Source organism: Thamnophis elegans, chromosome Z, assembly GCF_009769535.1.
Source record: "Thamnophis elegans isolate rThaEle1 chromosome Z, rThaEle1.pri, whole genome shotgun sequence".
Lineage (NCBI taxonomy): Eukaryota > Metazoa > Chordata > Lepidosauria > Squamata > Colubridae > Thamnophis > Thamnophis elegans.
Window position 1 is genome coordinate 105,435,872 of NC_045558.1, and position 19,653 is coordinate 105,455,524.

A 19,653-nucleotide genomic window follows, 5' to 3' on the forward strand; every position below is an offset into this window, starting at 1 on the left:
ATGCAATTTGGTATCCTGAAGCAATTCCTTTAAAAAATGGGACAGCAAAAGAATTGCTGAGGAGCTGGTCAATAACCTTAGCAGAGTAGGAAATTCCTCAGGCCATGGGGTTTAGCTTATTTGAGTTACTTTTAATAGTTTTAGACATTATTAAGGCTGAGATGAAAAATTGGAAAGCTTTTAGAATTTAATAGAATATATACTAATGCACAGGAATAAATTAAAAGCTCTAGGACACATTGCCCAGAAACATTTATAAACAGACAAGGAAGGACAGAAGGGACACCATGATGAGGGTTTAAAGTCAAAGGAGCTTAATGAAGAAGACCAAGTACTGTTGTTATTACCTGGTAAAGAAAACAAATTACAGACCAAGTATCGGTATCTACACAGTAGAGGGTAGTGGGGTATTATGAAAAGTTAATACCTCATTTTTCTACTGTGGTTCAACCCCTTGGGGACCTAAGAAAGACAAAAACCCCAAGGGTGAAGTGGACCAAAGAATGCCAGTAGACATTTGATAAACAATGCTGTGAGTGGGAAAGCAGTACTGAAAGGGGCAGATTTTTCTAACTCTTCATTTTACAAATAGATAACTTCTAACATAGGCTTAGGTGTTGGTGCTCATCCAAAGCCATGAAGGGGTGGACTCTCCTGTGATCCACCTTCCAATGAAGCTCTCTCCAAGAGAACAAAAATACAGCACCATTGAAAAAGTCTAAGCACTATATGGCCAATCAATGCTCTGCATGTTTGTTTGTGCAGTTGGGGCTTCACCATAATAACCATGAAATACCCATAGAACTGCCATAAATGAGAAATACCAATTCATGGTTATCCAGATGGTATCTTCTATTATAACCTTATTGCCTCAATATCATACATGGAGTGAGACGGCAGAATGCCATCATTGATTTCCCATTGTTGCATGCCAAGAATTAAATACTTGGAATTTGCATGTGCTTTAGGGATATTAAAGAACCACTCATCAGACTGGCTGAGGGAATTCTGGGAATTGAAGTCCATACATCTTAAGTTTATAAAACACTGGTTAGTCCAAACCTCTGACCTTCAGTTGTGTGCACTACAAATCCAAAAGTAATGGGAAATATAGTCCAACATATTGTTACATGCCAAGAATTAAATACTTGGAATTTGCATGTGCTTTAGGGATATTAAAGAACCACTCATCAGACTGGCTGAGGGAATTCTGGGAATTGAAGTCCATACATCTTAAGTTTATAAAACACTGGTTAGTCCAAACCTCTGACCTTCAGTTGTGTGCACTACAAATCCAAAAGTAATGGGAAATATAGTCCAACATATTGTTACATGCCAAGAATTAAATACTTGGAATTTGCATGTGCTTTAGGGATATTAAAGAACCACTCATCAGACTGGCTGAGGGAATTCTGGGAATTGAAGTCCATACATCTTAAGTTTAAAAAACACTGGTTAGTCCAAACCTCTGACCTTCAGTTGTGTGCACTACAAATCCAAAAGTAATGGGAAATATAGTCCAACATATTGTTACATGCCAAGAATTAAATACTTGGAATTTGCATGTGCTTTAGGGATATTAAAGAACCACTCATCAGACTGGCTGAGGGAATTCTGGGAATTGAAGTCCATACATCTTAAGTTTAAAAAACACTGGTTAGTCCAAACCTCTGACCTTCAGTTGTGTGCACTACAAATCCAAAAGTAATGGGAAATATAGTCCAACATACTTAGAGGACACCCGGATGGAGAAAGCTACTCCAAAGAAATAGAGAGATTGGTCTGGCTCAGGATACTGCTGACATGTTAGAATTCTTTTCCATTGGGGTTCAGTTAAGTCAGAAAACTGAAGATGATACACACATCAAAAAAAGGAGGAGGGGGGAAAAAGCAAGATGGCTCCACACATTGATTTTTACCACAGAAGATTGCCAGAAACGATTTTATTTACACAAGGACAAACATTGCAACATCTTACAAAATACTCAACTGAAAATTGTATTCAGAGCAAGAGAGACAGAAAGCAAGGAAAAAAAAAATCTACAGATATAGTCCACATGTGGGGCATCTTGCCATCGGAGGGGGGCTGGTTAGAAGGGAGGAAATAGACGAAAGAAGTCCTAATTCCTCTCAACGATAACCATCCCTACGACAGTTTAATACTTCGTGGAATTGGAGCTGTAGCACAAAGTTGTTCAATGCTGGTGTCCTAAGGACTAATGGCTTTTCAAAAATAGTTGCTGTTCTTGGCCAGAACTTGGTTTCTTTCTCCCTCCCCCCATCCACCCTCCCCTCAAAAAACTTCAAGATGAAAAATATGAAAACAATGGTTAATGGAGATTTTTTCTGTCCCCCACCTCACCTAAACAAAGAGGTGGTAGGAACAGATGTAGATGTAACAAAGCTTAATAGTGGAACTACCATTTCCCAATTGTAAGTTTTATGAATACATGGATATATTTACCTGTAGTCTTTTTAATTTTAGGTAGAGTGATTTGTATCATTGCAGTGGAAGAGCTTTTGTGTCATTTATCATGATTATGAATCTGTTAAGTGGAAAAATGGTAGTGGAGAGTAATATATTTTTATACTTAAGCCACTGGATAATTAGCTTGGCCCACTGAATGTAAGCTGCATTTTTATAGAAATTGATTTAATGGACATTGAAAAGCCTGCAGTGTATTCTAGGGTGAGAGACTATTTCCAACAACCCTGGTAATGCACACACAAATTCATGGGTTACCCCATGGCACACACAAATGGGAGCCTGACGGTTTCTATGCTCTTGTGTAGGAGTGGGCAAACAGCCAGAAGCCAGCAATCAGCCTACTGCAAGTCTCTAGGACTGCCTAATGCCCATAAATCAAATGCAGCAACACTTGTTAAGATGCATACATGAATGTACAAATAAACGAAATATCTGCATCTCCTGTGTGGACAAAGAGGAAAAGTATCAGCATTTTAAAGGAGTAATAAAGTTCATTCTATACAGAAAGGAAATCTTCTGGAGAGTTGATGCTTCAAGTCCCATCAGTTCTGATCTTTTTCAGGCTTAGAACTCACAGGATGTCTGCCTCAAATTATCCTGGGCAGCTAGAACTATAAGCCCAAAATTTTTCATGTCAGAAATCTTTACTTACAGAATCATAGAAATGCCTTCGATAAGCATTATCTGTGTCAAGCCAATGAGCTACCTTGAAAATTCAAAATACTCATTAGGACGGTGCCCAATTGGGTTATCTATTGTTTTCACTACAACTTAGGTTACAATCCTGTCTACATTTACTGGTGAATAAGCCCTATCTAATTCAACAATGTTTCCTTCTGTGTAAACATGCATAGGATTGTGCTGATTTACTTTATTCAATTTAGTATAATGAAATCCATAGACAAAATATTTGCCCCTTTTTTAAGGCAGCAAAAAAGACAAAGGGTCTCAGCCTTGCCCAAGAAAAAAAAGGTCATTTTGGAGTTTGAAGAAACTTCTCCACAGAATATAAGTGCAATCTCTCCAAGTCAAGGAATCGGATGTGAAATTATGGGATGGAATGACTGGCACTGAAGATGAATAGCTTTGGACAATTGGACAAGAGCCACAGCAGATCATCTGACCTATTAATCATTCCCCCCTTATCAGAAAGGCCTTCCCCAGTCCTGGTGCCTTCCAAACATGCTGGATTTCAGTTCTGATAATAGTCAAGCCATGTTGGCTGAAGGATTAGGTGAACTAAAAGTTCAATACATCTGAAAATCCCAGATTAAAAATACGGTTTTTCATTACTGAGTTACACCTAATGAGTGCTCCATATTTGGCGAAGCATAATTTAAAGACAAGTATAGATGCAAAATGACAGCTATTTTTTGAGCATTTGAAAAGTTGCTTATCTCTGCTATAACCATGAATCACATCTTACAAACCACAATGTCATCTTCATACACTGCATTCAACCAAAACCAAATACACCGGAGTACAACTTACTACGATGTGTGAACTGAGTTGCAGTGTGAATGGCAAAGGCACTTGCTTTAGTTGTGTTAATGTAAGCAGAAGGCTGCACAATGCATGCTACTGAGTTACAGAGATGATATGGAGGGATGGAAGAGTTGTGGTGTGTCCTACTCAAGTCTCCTGGTTTCTATCATTAGCAACCACATTTATTTTGCTGCTTTTCTATTTGGTGTAAAATTTGGTGTAATCTGAGAATGATGACATGTAGCCCATTCCGAGCCTGATGTCCCCTCTGGTCTATAGAAGATAAAAACTGAAGTCCAACACATTTGAAGAATATCCAAAAGGCTTCTGTAATTAACACTATCGGTGGTACTGGTGTTTTACATCACCCAGATACCTTTCCCAGCAAATATATAATTTACTGCTTCTCATTTCCCATGAAACTTGGTTTTCCTTACTATTCCTCACTTCCAAATATACACTTGTATATATTGGCTTAAAAAAAAAGTAATGAAATTCAGAAATGGTAAGAGCTAAATGATAAGGATCACTGATGCCTTCTGTATTGAATGGTCCAGTTTGATCATGATAATTTTAAATATCCAAAACATAGTATGAGGGAATAGTACATTACAGTACCTAGCAGTGCTCAGTCTGCCACAAGTAGATCTTGGTGGGACAAAGTGTGCATTACCAAGTTGATGTGGGAAGTCTCCAACCCTCCTTATATCTCTCTCCAAGCAGAAAGCTTTTGACTAATGTGATGAAAAGAAGCTATCTTCAGGCATGCACTGTTAATGGTTGGCAATTGATGCTCTTGAAACAGTGGTCTTCATTGCCACAGGAGGAAAAACAGGAAAGAAAACAGAACATAGCACTGTCAAGACACGACATTCTACTCATCATGACTATAAGAATAATTATAGGAAAATCTGGAAAGAAGTATCACTCACACATGCACATAATGGAACATTTGGGAGGACTAAACCTGAACAAATGCAGGAATCCTTAAAATAGACCCTGGCAAGGTTTCCATACGTGCAGCTAAAAATGTCACAGCCTTACATTCTACACAATTACCCCCTCCCGAGTGCCTCCCCCTCCCAGACACAGCTTAGAAATCCCACAGCCCTGGTTAGTGAAAACAGTATCAAGCCCCATCTTTTCCTTTGTTTCATTATCCCTGCTATCAGCTTTCCAAAGGAAAGGAGAGTTGGTACGCGTTAAAAAAATACTATTAAATAATACATCTGTAATAAAATTATATACCTTTTTTTCTTTATATCCATTTCTTTTAAAAGCTAAAATTGCTCTGTTTCTATTCCCCCCCCCCCTTTTTGGCTGGTGAAGTAACAGCAAAGAATTCTCTCCTTTTTCTTTTTCTTTGTTTTTTTCTTTATGAATGGACAAACTTTCATCAAAACAGAGTTTGTACAAGTGATACAAGAAATCAAATTATTTACAATAAATGACAAGGAGTCTTTCAAACAATGACAGAGTGGAGGAGGAAGAAAAATAGCGAAAAAAGAGAATGTCAAAGCATTGGTCATGAAACAGTCCACCATATGCAAAACTTTTGTTACAAAAAGGATTTTATGACACACAGAGTGATCCAACTAAGGAGGTCCATCCTTGTAAATAGGCTTGCACGCATATATCGCATATATCGCTTGACAGATTGAGAACTGCAGGCATAAACAGGACACATAATTCAGATGTGCAAATCAAAGCACAGCTGAGTGATGATGCAGTCACACAGAACTGCGCTGTGTTGGAAGTGAATTAATGCTCATCCACAATGATCCACAGGCTGGTGAGATATTCATGGTTTCTTTGAACACGCCTGGTGCAGGATCAGGGCCAAAACATGCATTGAGGCTGGGGATATATATGTGATTCCTTTCTGTCTTTATGTAGGATAATTGTTAATTAGATGGCAAATCAAAAAGGGATAGGACTGAGGAGGGATGGTGAAAAAATGAACTTACAGAGAAATTAAGGCATTAACAAAAATGACTTAAAGGCACACTTTTTCCCCTTTCTCCCCACCGTGGGAGCTTTTTCTAGAGCTTAAACCAGAACTATACAAATTGAGAAACAGCTTAGAGCTGAGATGACTAGGCAACAAAGGTAGCATTAAATCCAAATATCCATGAATCTATTTTGGGGGTAGGAAAGAGAATGAAAACATTAAAAATTGCAAAATCAGGGGAAAAGGCATTTTGAAAATTCAGGGCTTGGGGGGGGGGAGGATGGGAGGATTTTCAACCCCAACTCATTTGCAAATAACCAGGAGAAAGGAATGCTGTTTCAGGATCAGATTTAGGAAGAGGTGAAGTGGGCAAGTCTCGTTCAATGCAAACCGGTAATATGGATGGCCTGCCTAGGACAGTAGAACCTCTGGGGCTCTGTGCTGCATAGGAAAATTCTCCTGTTCTAGACTCTAAAATGCAAGAGGCAGCTGTGGGTCCCTTTGTTCAGACTGCAATCCATTTCTCTTTCATTCCAAACAAATGGAGGGAAAATTATATATATGAATATGGAAGAGGAAAGAGGAGATGAAACTGAATTACAAGAGTTGAAGATGACCAATAAAGATCATTAAATCCAACAATTCCTTGCTCAAAATGGGCATCCAGATTCAAGATTTTGATTAATTCTGAATTAGGATCCACCTGAACTTTGGAAAAAATGATTTTGAGGAAAAGTTTATACTTCTTTGACACCTCTTACTAACTGTAGGTATAAGAGACAAAGAGACAGAAAACAGGTTTAGTGTCCAATGAAGGGAGGAGTGGGGAGGGAATGATATCTGAAAAAGGAATAATGGAGATGTCCACGTGAAAGCCCCCTCACCAAGTTCCTTCACAAATCTCCAAAGAGTCAGGACAAAATGGTGATGCTGGTGAGAACAAATGCTTGGAGACTGACGCGATCACGCACACACACAGAGGCTCATTTTGTCCAGTGCAACTCTTTTTTTTTCCTTTTTTTCTTTTTAATAGATAAAAAATAATAATTTTGTTGTTGTTTTAACGAACTCACAAATGACCAATTAAACCCACAGAGTGACAGCTACAGAAATTGAAGTCTTGGCACTTCACAACACTGGTTCAGCCTCCATTGGCTCTTCTACCGATCTGCAGGAAGAAGAAAGGAAAGAAGGCAAAATATAATGATTAATAGTCTCTCACTGTTATGGAAGTTAAGACAGCTGTTGGTTGTGCTGTTGATGAAATAATTTTCAAAGGCTCTTCTGATAGTAGTAGGAGCTACTACTATTTTGAATCATTAGTTCAATTCAAAGACTTTGTTCTGGGTGGAAATGAGGTCTAATGACAGTTACACCCAACCTAGAACTTTCCAAATGGGCTTTGACCATTGGTGTACTCGCTGTAATTTCTGACAAATTAAAGGACTGACACATCAACATAGAGACTAAGACAATGTTTCTCAATCTGAGCAACATTGGTTGATGCAAATCAAGAAAAGACAGGCAGTGCACCTCTTCCTACTGGATCTGGGGGTGTCTAAGTGATTCCTGCCCACCAGAAACAATGGTACACATGGTGCTGCTGGGGCAACCTGATCAGGCAGATTAGACCTAAAAAAAACAACCCTCACAAACAGACCCTTGCCATCTCCCAAAATGAACCTACCTGACATCACAGTCTGCTTTTCCCTGCTCTGTGTCCACTGACAGTGATGCCATTGCACTGACAGTCTCTGCTTCTTCTGCTTCTCCCTTTTGGGCCTCCAGCAATGAACAGCCAACCATTGTTGCAGAACTTTTCAATGAATTCCAATGTTTGCCTGTGATACAATTGCCAAGCATTAGTTTAGAAATTCTAGTACTTGGTTGAATTCCTGCCTTGTCTACCTGTCTACCATTTCCAAACCCATCACACTATCAATGAAATAAACACCTCTGGGATCTTTATTGGCACACTTCTTTCTATAATCATGCCTATAATCAACAACTTGCTAGGGTCATGATTAAGGAGATTAATTAAATAAATGGCTATTATCCCTAAAAAATCTTGAGTAGAACTATAAAGTTAGAACTAGGCAGTTAAGTGTAGCTTAGAGATGAGAAATATCAGGCATGTTCTCTTCTAGCATCTAAAGACTGCTGAGAAAGTAGCAAAACAAATCTGATGAGCCACAAAGCAGGACTAGGACAATGGGATGGTTGCAAAAAAGATCATTTGTGCTAAAATTCAGAGAAACATCTAAATTACTGCTTCAAAATATAGTGGACGTCTCTTGTATTTTAAGCAGATGCTGGAAGGCCATTTGTTTGGGCTACTGTAGCTGTTGTTTCTAGGGAATTGAACTGGGAGGTTAATAAGCCATGTTTAAACCCTAAATGTTATGGCTCTGAATTAGATGGTAGCATCCCAGCCCCCAACCCCACATATGTTGAAATGTTTAAGGTTTTTATTTTATATCGCTAACAATTCTTTTGCCACATTAATTTTAGATTAGTTGAGAATATTGCGGATGCCATGTTGAATATAAAGGGCAACCTGTCACTTACAAGCATGTTGCCAACCCCTGTTCTTCATACCAATATGCTGACTGGGGAAATCTGGGAATTGAAATCCATGTTCCCTAAAGTTACAAAGATGAATAAGTGCTGTTTTATATTACACAGCTATAACCCTAACCTGAATGAAGAATACATCTCCAGTGCAAGCTTTTTTTAAACAAATCTCCTTTTTCCATAATAAAATAGAACATGAAGCCAAGAGCATGCCCCAAAAACTTACTCTGGATTTCAATGACATTCTCCAATGTAGCTATGGCATTTGAATTGGGTTTTTGTTGCAACAGAGCTTGATCCAACTGTTCCAACTGAAACAAAGGAAACTCGAGTTTAGTTTTTTTGATTTCTAATCTGGATAGAAATCATAAGAAAAAATAAATAGTTTAAATAAATGGGAGCTCAAGAAAAAAAGTGCATGTGAAAATAATTGGGGAAATGGTGTCAATTTCCCAAAAAGCCTTCATATACCATTCCATCCATTTAATATTGTGAATTTATGAATTTTGTTTCTATTTAGGTGTGATTGACATTTGTTTTTTATTTGTTTAAATATACCGTGTCCGATGCCATGTAGGGCTTTAAAAGTAATGACTAGTACCTTGAAGCGTGTCCGGAGACCAATGGGAAACCACTGCAGCTTGTGGAAGATAGGTGTAACGGGGAGATCGTTCCAGAGGGCCGGAGCAGCTACAGAGAAGGCCCTCCCCCCGGGGAGTTGCCAGCTGACATTGACTGGCAGATGGACTCCGGAGGAGGCCTAGTCTGTGCGATCTAATAGGTCTCTGGGAGGTAATTGGCAGGAGGCGGTCTCTCAGGTAGCCAGGTCCGATGCCATTTAGGGCTTTAAAAGTAATGACTAGTACCTTGAAGTGTGTCCGGAGACCAATGGGAAGCTTGTGGAAGATAGATGTAACGGGGAGATCGTTCCAGAGGGCCGGAGCAGCTACAGAGAAGGCCCTCCCCCGGGGAGTCGCCAGCTGACATTGACTGGCAGATGGAATCCGGAGGAGGCCTAGTCTGTGCGATCTAATAGGTCTCTGGGAGGTAATTGGCAGGAGGCGGTCTCTCAGGTAGCCAGGTCCGATGCCATGTAGGGCTTTAAAAGTAACAACTAGCACTTTGAAGCGTGTCCGGAGACCAATGGGAAGCCACTGCAGCTTGTGGAAGATAGGTGTAACGGGGAGATCGTTCCAGAGGGCCGGAGCAGCTACAGAGAAGGCCCTCCCCCAGGGAGTCGCCAGCTGACATTGACTGGCAGATGGAATCCGGAGGAAGCCTAGTCTGTGCGATCTAATAGGTCTCTGGGAGGTAATTGGCAGGAGGTGGTCTCTCAGGTAGCCAGGTCTGATGCCATGTAGGGCTTTAAAAGTAACAACTAGCACTTTGAAGGGTGTCCGGAGACCAATGGGAAGCCACTGCAGCTTGTGGAAGATAGGTGTAATGGGGAGATCGTTCCAGAGGGCCGGAGCAGCTACAGAGAAGGCCCTCCCCCGGGGAGTCGCCAGCTGACATTGACTGGCAGATGGACTCCGGAGGAGGCCTAGTCTGTGCGATCTAATAGGTCTCTGGGAGGTAATTGGCAGGAGGCGGTCTCTCAGGTAGCCAGGTCCGATGCCATGTATGGCTTTAAAAGTAACAACTAGCACTTTGAAGGGTGTCCGGAGACCAATGGGAAGCCACTGCAGCTTGTGGAAGATAGGTGTAACGGGGAGATCGTTCCAGAGGGCCGGAGCAGCTACAGAGAAGGCTCTCCCCCGGGGAGTCGCCAGCTGACATTGACTGGCAGATGGAATCCGGAGGAGGCCTAGTCTGTGCGATCTAATAGGTCTCTGGGAGGTAATTGGCAGGAGGCGGTCTCTCAGGTAGCCAGGTCCGATGCCATGTAGGGCTTTAAAAGTAATGACTAGTACCTTGAAGCGTGTCCGGAGACCAATGGGAAGCCACTGCAGCTTGTGGAAGATAGGTGTAATGGGGAGATCGTTCCAGAGGGCCGGCGCAGCTACAGAGAAGGCCCTCCCCCGGGGAGTCGCCAGCTGACATTGACTGGCAGATGGAATCCGGAGGAGGCCTAGTCTGTGCGATCTAATAGGTCTCTGGGAGGTAATTGGCCGGAGGCGGTCTCTCAGGTAGCCAGGTCCGATGCCATGTAGGGCTTTAAAAGTAATGACTAGTACCTTGAAGCGTGTCCGGAGACCAATGGGAAGCCACTGCAGCTTGTGGAAGATAGGTGTAACGTGAGTGTACCTAGGTGCACCCACAATCGCTCGCGTGGCTGCATTCTGGACTAACTGGAGTCTTCGAACACTCTTCAAGGGCAGCTCCATGTAGAGCGCATTACAGTAATCCAGTCTTGAGGTGATGAGGGCGTGAGTGACATCCGAAGGGCCTCCCGGTCCAGATAGGGTCGCAATTGGTGCACCAGGCGAACCTGGGCAAAGGCCCCCCTGGTCGCAGCCGACAAGTGATGTTCTAATGTCAGCTGCGGATCCAGGAGGATTCCCAAATTGCGATCTCTCTCTGAGGGGCGTGCAATTTCACCCCCCAGGCTAAGAGATGGAATTGCTGGACCATCCTTGGGAGGGAGCATCAATAGCCATTCAGTCTTGTCGGGATTGAGTGCAAGCTTGTTCGTTCCCATCCAAACCCTGACAGCCTCCAGGCACTGGCACATCACTTCTACCACTTCACTGAGTTGGCACAGGGCGGACAGATACAATTGTGTATCGTCCACATATTGATGGTATTTAATCCCGTGGCAGCGTATGATCTCACCCAGCAGCTTCATGTAGATGTTAAATAGGAGGGGGGACAGGACCAAACCCTGCAGCACCCCATAATTTAGGGGCCTAGGGGTCGACCTCTGCCCTCCGACCAACACCGACTGCGACCTGTCCGAGAGGTGGGAGGAGAACCACTGAAGAACGGTGCCTCCCACTCCCACCTCCCGCAACCGTCGCAGAAAGATACCATGGTCAATGGTATTGAAGGCCACTGAGAGGTCAAGGAGCACTAAGATAGAGGAATGACCCCTATCCCTGGCTCGCCAGAGATCATCGATCAGCGCGACCAAAGCAGTTTCTGTGCTGTAACCAGGCCTGAAAGGAATCCAGATAATCCGAATAATATTCCCTTGGATCGCAACAATTTAAGGATGGCATTGGCATACCTTTGTCCAGTAGCAGTATCACATTTGCAGTGGGCTCTCCTCAAGCCAGTGGCATGCATGATTACTCCTAAATACTTAAAGCTAGTCACTTGTTCTATTTTGTGGCTGTTAACGTTCCATCATCTTCCCATCATCTTGGTTTTCTGACAGACTATTTTCAGATTTTCATTACCGCAAAATATGGATGAAAATTCTCAGAGCTCTTTTGAGTCTATTGGTGTTTTGGGAATAACCACAACTGGCTGTCTGCAGGGAAATGTTCCCACAGTTTAGAAGGATGGAAATTTGGATCATTTGAATATGCCATTGTTATAGAAGCTGATAAGCAGGGGTACTGAAATGTATCCCTCTTTTATCCCCTTTTGAATTGTAACTGGTTTTGAGAGAACCCTTGCATGTTGCATCTGAATTAAGTGAAGTAGCCTATAACTGCTTCATGAGGTTTCTGGATTTGGTCCTGGATACAGAATCAAAAAGTGCCTTAAGAAATCTTTTTATAAATGAAAAAATTGGAACTATTAGAGGATATTAGATATTATAAGAAAACAAATTATTTATTTTGCTTTAATGTCTCTATTTCTCCCCATACACTTCTAGAAATGTGATATTTTTATGTTTATATCTCATAAACTCTGCACGTATATCTAAAAGAGATCTGTATTTTCCCTTCTATCCATTTTCATGACTCATTTGCTTTTTTCTCTAACCCTGATTATTAGAGGACTTCTTACATTGATCCATTTCCTAAATACAAAAATAGATATTTTGTCAATTTCAGGATCCTTGTGCAGACACCATTAAATGTCATGAATCAATTAAGTGAACGCCTTCTTCTTAAAGACATGTTCTTTCCTAAAGGATAATCCTTTTTAAGATCTTATTAGAGATTTGCTTACTAGCACGTGGGACCTATACCCACTGTGTTCAGAATATTTGTAAAGATGATGCCTTTTGCAATGCTTGAACAATTAATTTTTGTCTTGACTTTAATACTTTTAAATTACTATTTCCTAGAATAATATTAAGCTACCTCTGCTTTAAATAGAAAGATGCATTGGATATGCTAACCACTTTGAGTTATTTGTAAAAATAATAAAGTGGAGTACAGATGCACAAATATCTTTCGATGTTTCCATTCCAAGCCTGACTGAAACTTTTCCAGCACCCTCCTCTGTTACTTGTACTCACCTCAATGCCAAGCAAGGCAGAGACACAGGCTTCAGAGGCATCACAGATGGCAGTCAGATCATGACCACCTTCTAAAGCTAGGACAACACGCCCATCTGCTAGATCCATCAGTTGTTTGGTCAGATGCCCAAAACCTACATGATCAAGAAGGAAATACGAATTAGTGATTTCTGTGTTAGTTTTTACATTGCTCTTGGCTAGAAATTGAAGAAAGTCATGGATGTCTATTGTGATGAAAAACAGTATCTTCAATATTTATGAAGACATTTATCAAGCTACTTGGAACCTGAAAGAAGGCTTAAAGAGTCTTTAAACCACTACCCAGGACTGTCTGTGCCCTGGGTTTTTAATAATGCTTGTATGAGAAACACACTTCAAAAGATCAAGGAAGTGGAGAAAAATGATCTCCATGGAAAAATCATAAGATAAAAAGAGCTGAAGCTCTTATTATCGTGGCATCATTTAAACACATGGAGAGACTAAAGAATTTATTATTATTATTATTTTAAAAAACCAATCTCATTTACATATGTTATGCACCGATAATAAAAAATTATTATTATTATAGCTCAGTAACACAGCATACAAGCTTTTCTTGGCACTGCAATTAATAAGGCTGAGAAAGGCATGTGAGAAAAGCTATGACTTATAAGAGGTAAATAGCTGAATTATTGTCAATAAGACATCCTTCTATATTCATACTGGTTTTGAAATTCTAACCTGACAAATGTCTTTTGCTAAGATTAGGAAACCTATGGAGACACTGGAATCTTACTTTAGCTCCATAGAGGAACTTAACTGGGAAATCTATTCATACCTTTCCCAACTAGTCTGTGAATAGGTTTATCTATTTATAAACTAAATTTATAAAGGGACCTTGCCCCCCACCCCGTTCCTCACACTCACATTTGGCTGTGACAGAATATCCACCCAACGGGGATAAGTGTCCCTCAACAGCATCGAAGCCAGCAGAAACAAGGACCATATCTGGAGAAAACTCCTGGGCTATAGGCATCACCACAGTCCTGGAGGACACAAAACAGCTCTCAGATGTCTCTTAGGAATGGGAGGCAGGACAGCATTAACTCTGGATTAATTGTAATGTACAGATTAGGGAAATTCCAGCTATTTCAGCTTTCCTATCTGAGTCTTTGTAACTTTCTCCAATGCACTTAATTAAACTGGCCATATATTTGTAGGCAAGCCTTCCTCAACTTGGCATTATTCATAATTTTAACTTACACAGTGCATTATCAGCCTGGCTTTTGGCCTTGGAATGCTAGAAATCAGAGATGAATAGCAATCCTGGGCTATTAGAAGGTTTCGCCTAACTGTACTTAACAATTGTTAAAGTGGGAACTGTTTTAGTCTGCTAAAGCAAAACCAACAAGCAAATCTTGTGTCCCTGAATTTTATAGCATAACATGAGCATAACATGAATAAACCAATGTTCCACAAAAGTCTTTATGAGACCTGCAATAGCAATAGGCAGAGGTAGTCACCTCAAGCAACAAATGCTAAAAAGTGGCAACAGAACATAGACAGAGAAAACTGGAGCAGCGTGTCTTAGTTGTTCTAATGTAGCAACATAATGAAAAAAACTATCCCATTGTCAGAGTTGAAGTGAGAAGGACAGCCATCTTATTTTGATCTCATTAGGAAAAGTCTTGGACTATCCCAGTTGTTAAGTACCTAAGAAATTTTTGCCTTCTAGAATTTTGCACAAAGCAAAAGAGGAAGAAATACATTTGACAGTATTATGACACTACTGTTGTCATGTAAACTTTACTTTGCTGGCACATTCCAGGAGAAAAACAGAATGTTCTGGGCTTACCAAAACATTCTTTGTTGGGCCACCAAGCTTTACACATTCTTATGTACTGTGGATAGCAAACCTACCTGAAGGCTGTTAGATATTCCACATCGCCAATAGGGGGATCCACTCCACCAGTCCAGGCAATGTTTACATTGTAACCTACACCCATCCCACCACCAACCTGGAAGAAAAAAAGCATGGTGGTTAACAAAAGCCCTCAGCCATAGGGTTTACCATGCTGAGAGCTGCCAAGATGTGGGGGGGAAAGATATGTAAGCATAAATCTCACTGAGTGGAGCCATGTGTTACCAGATTCAAGTGAGTAACAATGAATAGGAGAATTGCTGATTAATCTCCAAGGATGGCAAAGGGTGGGCAGATGGGTATAAATTTGTCTTGGGTAAACTTTACAAGCATTTAATTATCAAACAGTTATGGCATATTTTAGATAAACTATTTTTAAAAACTGTCTAGTGGATAAGGCATTAAGCTAGAAACCAGGAAACTGAGTCCTGCCTTAGGTATGGAGGTTGGTTAGATGATGTGGGCTGGTTGCATTCTCTCAGCCTAACTGACCTCACAAGGATTGTTGGTGTGCAAAAATTAGGAGAAAGTAGTATTTGGTATGTTCACACTCTGAGTTATTTACACAAATAATAAATATAAGAATATTTAAAAAAAGTTTGCAGTTCACTCACAACTTATTCAAATCCACATATTTTTGTACATAAACTTTCCCAAATTACACTTTGTATGTAGTTTTCTTAAATGTAGCAGGGTTTTTGATACATAATCTTTAAATATCAGAACCCAATTCAAGGTGTTTTGTTTCATATTCCTGAAAAATTTTGGGATTAAAATATTTTAGTTTTTTAACCTACAAATTCCAAGCTGGTTCCACCTTTAGCATCTCTTGCTCTACAAATCAGATAAAAAAAATAAAGGAATACACATACCTCTTCAGGAGCTCCACTCCCTGGGAAGAAATTTCCATTATCATAACGATGGAGGGAAATGTACAAAACACTGGGGTCACTGTAGAATGCCTGCTGGGTCCCATTGCCATGATGGATATCCTATCAACACGAAGTAGAACTTAAGTAGAAGAATCATGAATGCACCTTTGTAAGCTCATAAAACCATCAAATCTTATGAGATGTTGGTGTTTTCACATAATTTGCCAAAGTTCAGACATGAATGCCAAAATTTCATGGGAGATTAATATTTTCACATGTTCCCGAAGAAGTGTGCTACGTATTAGGTTCTATGACATCTCAGCTCTTAAAATAACAGTATGATGAACCTGAGCATCTGAAAGAGTTGCTGATATGCTACCTTACCTAGACAAGGCCCAAGTTAGGGTAGAGATAATGTCCAAGGAGAACGTTAAAGATTGATGTAGGAAAAGCTTCAGAAGAAATCCATGAGGTAGGACAAAGAGCCCAAAGACAAATCTTACTGTTCTGTTAAAGATGGTGCTGCTGATGACAAACTGAGTGAAATGCTCTCTGTTCTAATATTTTATTTCATTTTCTGTGACTCTTGAGAATTTCATACTCAAGAGATCAAGATTTTGAATATCAGACAGTGGACTTTGAAAAACAAGCAAGCATTCTGGATCTATTTCTTCTTTTCAAATGTGGAAGAAATTTTTACTGAGGCAGTTATCTTTTTTGGCATGGCAGTTAGGTTAAAGGTCTTTGCTTCTTTCTAAGAGAGTAAGTGACCACTGGAGTAGAAAAGGGTGGGGAAAAACACCTTACCCAATCCACAATGAGGATTTTACTGATGGCAAGCTTTTGTTGTAGAAGCTTAGCAGCAATGGCAACAGAGTTGAAGAAGCAAAAGCCCCTAAACAAAAGGAAAAGGAAAAAGGGCATTATTGGACCAGGCTAGATAAGCATATACTTTACCAGAATAGGACCCTCCCTAAACCCAACATTCTCCATTACAGCAGATAGCCAGATTTCATGAAGGATATGTTCATTGGTAGAGCATGTCTAAATGATTCTAGCAGGTACTAGATTCTGTATCTCACCTCTCCAAATAATACTAGGATAAAGCCTTGCCTAAAATCCTGGAATGCTCCTGCCACTAAATGAAAGAAACAATGATACTTCACTTTGGTGCCATGCAGCCTCTGTTCTTATTTGACCTTTTAAAAAATGCTACTTATAGTAACAGGCACCACAGAATGCTGTGAAAAAGAATAATCTTATCACCTTTTATACGTCCATTTCCAAACATATTTGGGGGTATGGATGTCTTAAGTAAAGTAAGTAAATGTTTTTCATTCAGATCAAATATGCAGTATTAGTCAAGAAAAAAAGAGATGGAATTTCATTTGAGAAGGCACGTAAATATGTTTTTTGAAAATCCATCTTTACTTATTCCACTTTCCCAAAAGAATTCACTTTAGAAAATGTAATATTTTAAAATTTTGCAGTAGTTAAATGTAGATATTTCCCCCTCATTTTATATTATATACTTACATGGCAGTAGACTCTTCTGCATGGTGACCTGGTGGTCGGATGACAGCATATCCATTCTAAGGATGAAAAAGTCATGTATCTTTAATAATGTGTTCATTATGATTAGCACAATCACTTTTAATGCACTTTCTGTCAATGGATTCAAAGAATAATTTACCTTAAGTTCCCCTGATGCAACTTTAAAGGCCAGCTCCAGCAAACAGCCAACAGCCATGCGGACTGCACTGGATGAATGCATCTCATTCCACACTGTGTCACTGTCAACCTGCCATGAAAGTTTATTATAGGTCACAGAAGTTTCAAAAGCTGGCCTGATTATTTCCTTCTTTGATTGCCATACTGCTTTTAGCTTAGAAATTCATACACAATAGTTGTTCCTTCTATCCCCCCCCCCAATAACCCTGCAAGGTGGGGTCAGAAGAGTGATTGAGTCCTCCTTCTGTAGCTAAATCACAGAACTGGGATTTCCTCATTTCTAGGCCAACAGTTTAACCACTACTTCACATTCAAAATGCAGTAGATTTTGTCCTATCTAGGAAAGGCTATAGGAGATGAGGGAAGTAACCACTTGCTATTTGACAGGTAATAGGGATGATGCTGTAATGAGAAGATTTGTGTGCAGACTGTCTTTTGTGGGCTTTTCTTCCTATGCAAACAAGCCATCCAGAATTACCTTGAGGTAAGAAGGGAAGCCTATAATTTTGTAAACAAAATAAAATAAAAATAAAACTACTACGAGTACAATGGAGTGCACACAGGATTCAGGAAAGTGACAAAGATGCCCCCTTTCCATCAGGAGTCCCTGTGGATTTTACTCCATTAGTTCTTGCCAACCGTATGGGGCAGTGCTCTTCTTCATTTCAAGTTCGTTGAGCCAGCGCTGTCCGAAGACATTTCTGCAGTCGCCAGCAGGATGTCACAAATGCAAGTAGATAAATGGTACCCATTTATCTACTCGTATTTGCATGTTATCAAACTTTAGGTGGGCATGAGATGGGGTGAGGATGAGAGCCTACTCCTTTGCATGGCTGACAAGCCCAACATTTTAACTGCTGAGCCATCACACTGCCGCAACTTGTTAATAAAATTGATTTAATAATATTGATGTTTACTCTAGTTTTACCATTTTAATTTTCATATTTTATAATTTGTATTTGAGCTGTTTTGAGTGCTGCATGGATAAAAAGGCAGGATATATATTCCATTTAAAAAAATAATAGAAAGAAATGAGAGATGCAGCTGAGGCCTCATTCATAACTTTATTGCTTGCAGGCAATAGATAATTGCTTTATAGGATTCTTGTGAGTATTCAATAGCATGTAGGAGGAAGATAAGAAACAACAAACCCAAAAGGAATGATTTTTAAAGCCATTTCAGTACAATTCAAGGACACATGAAAAGATCAAGAAGATGCAATTAAAATATTATATAGAGAACCATCTTATATCAAACTCAATCTTTTGTCCTCCAGGTTTCATATTGCAGCTCTACAGGCTTTCGAGGAGGGTCATGCCCCATCACAGATGAAAACTACATCTCTTGCTACTGACGTGAACCCTTATTCCCAGAAATTAAATAAATTGTATAGCAGAAATTAAACTTTTAAGCTGGAATATGGGAGGCTTTCATTTCCTGCCATATGATCTTCCTGGCAACCATATTTCACTCACCCCGATTCCACCACACGGGAGGACAGCATACATCTTCTGACTAAGGGGACCTTAGAGGAGAAACAAAGAAGAGAAAAGGGGGTATAAATGCCACATATATACCAGTTACATTCTATATAAGATTAATTCCTTTCCCTCACATTTTTCATAATCTTTATAAATACAGGATTCAACTGGGCAACTTTACATTCCATTACTTCTTTAGATCATAGATCAAAGAGCCCTTTCCCTTAACTTCTATATAACTTCCCCTTAAAATTGGGACTCTTCCCATTCACTGCTTCACTCATCCCATCTCCCACTGCTGGAAAATACAGTCCCTTGCCACCAAAAGTTTTCCTATCTGATACAGAAGTTTGAAAAGACAGACTTTATCAGACATTATATTAAATTACCTAGTAATTTCTTGTTGTCAAGTTTTTGCCTGTTCAAGGGGCTTGTTCCATATAGTAATGTGTGATGTTCCGAATGGACAGCTTGGATTTCATCCAATGTTGCCTTTCGACCTCGGATTCTCTAAGTAATAAAAAATAGGTGAAGACATTAGACAGAAAAGTTGAAATATGAACTTTGAAAGGATTTTTAACAAGAATTCAGTCTAATACTAGATTCTCCTATAAAACACAGATGTTTTATACTTGTGTCTATGCTTTGGTAGTAAGGTTTATTCATTTTATATTATTTTCAAGCTAAATATCTAAATTTGGTTTAACTATTAAGCTTTTCTCCATTCCAGCCTTTCCAATAGTTCATTTCAGATGAATGGTGGACAAATCTTCAACTTCACCTTCCAGAGCATTCATGAATGGCTTAAGGCCCA

General features: G+C 39.9%; 1 protein-coding gene across 8 annotated transcripts in view; it reads right to left on the bottom strand.

Annotated features, from left to right (window-relative positions):
- Positions 1-5,323: 5,323 nt before the first annotated feature.
- HDAC5 (histone deacetylase 5) overlaps positions 5,324-19,653 on the bottom strand; it is a 160,940-nt gene continuing 146,610 nt past the window's right edge. For all 8 annotated transcript variants that reach the window (XM_032238121.1, XM_032238117.1, XM_032238120.1 and 5 more), the window contains 12 exons: positions 19,229-19,349; positions 18,834-18,883; positions 17,321-17,428; positions 17,164-17,219; positions 16,435-16,522; positions 15,628-15,747; positions 14,755-14,852; positions 13,762-13,880; positions 12,856-12,989; positions 8,725-8,809; positions 7,612-7,765; positions 5,324-7,092 (listed from right to left, as the gene is read on the bottom strand). In XM_032238121.1, coding sequence (XP_032094012.1) covers positions 7,053-7,092; positions 7,612-7,765; positions 8,725-8,809; positions 12,856-12,989; positions 13,762-13,880; positions 14,755-14,852; positions 15,628-15,747; positions 16,435-16,522; positions 17,164-17,219; positions 17,321-17,428; positions 18,834-18,883; positions 19,229-19,349 — 1,173 coding nt within the window. In that variant the 3' untranslated portion in view covers positions 5,324-7,052. The remainder of the gene's footprint in view (positions 7,093-7,611; positions 7,766-8,724; positions 8,810-12,855; positions 12,990-13,761; positions 13,881-14,754; positions 14,853-15,627; positions 15,748-16,434; positions 16,523-17,163; positions 17,220-17,320; positions 17,429-18,833; positions 18,884-19,228; positions 19,350-19,653) is intronic.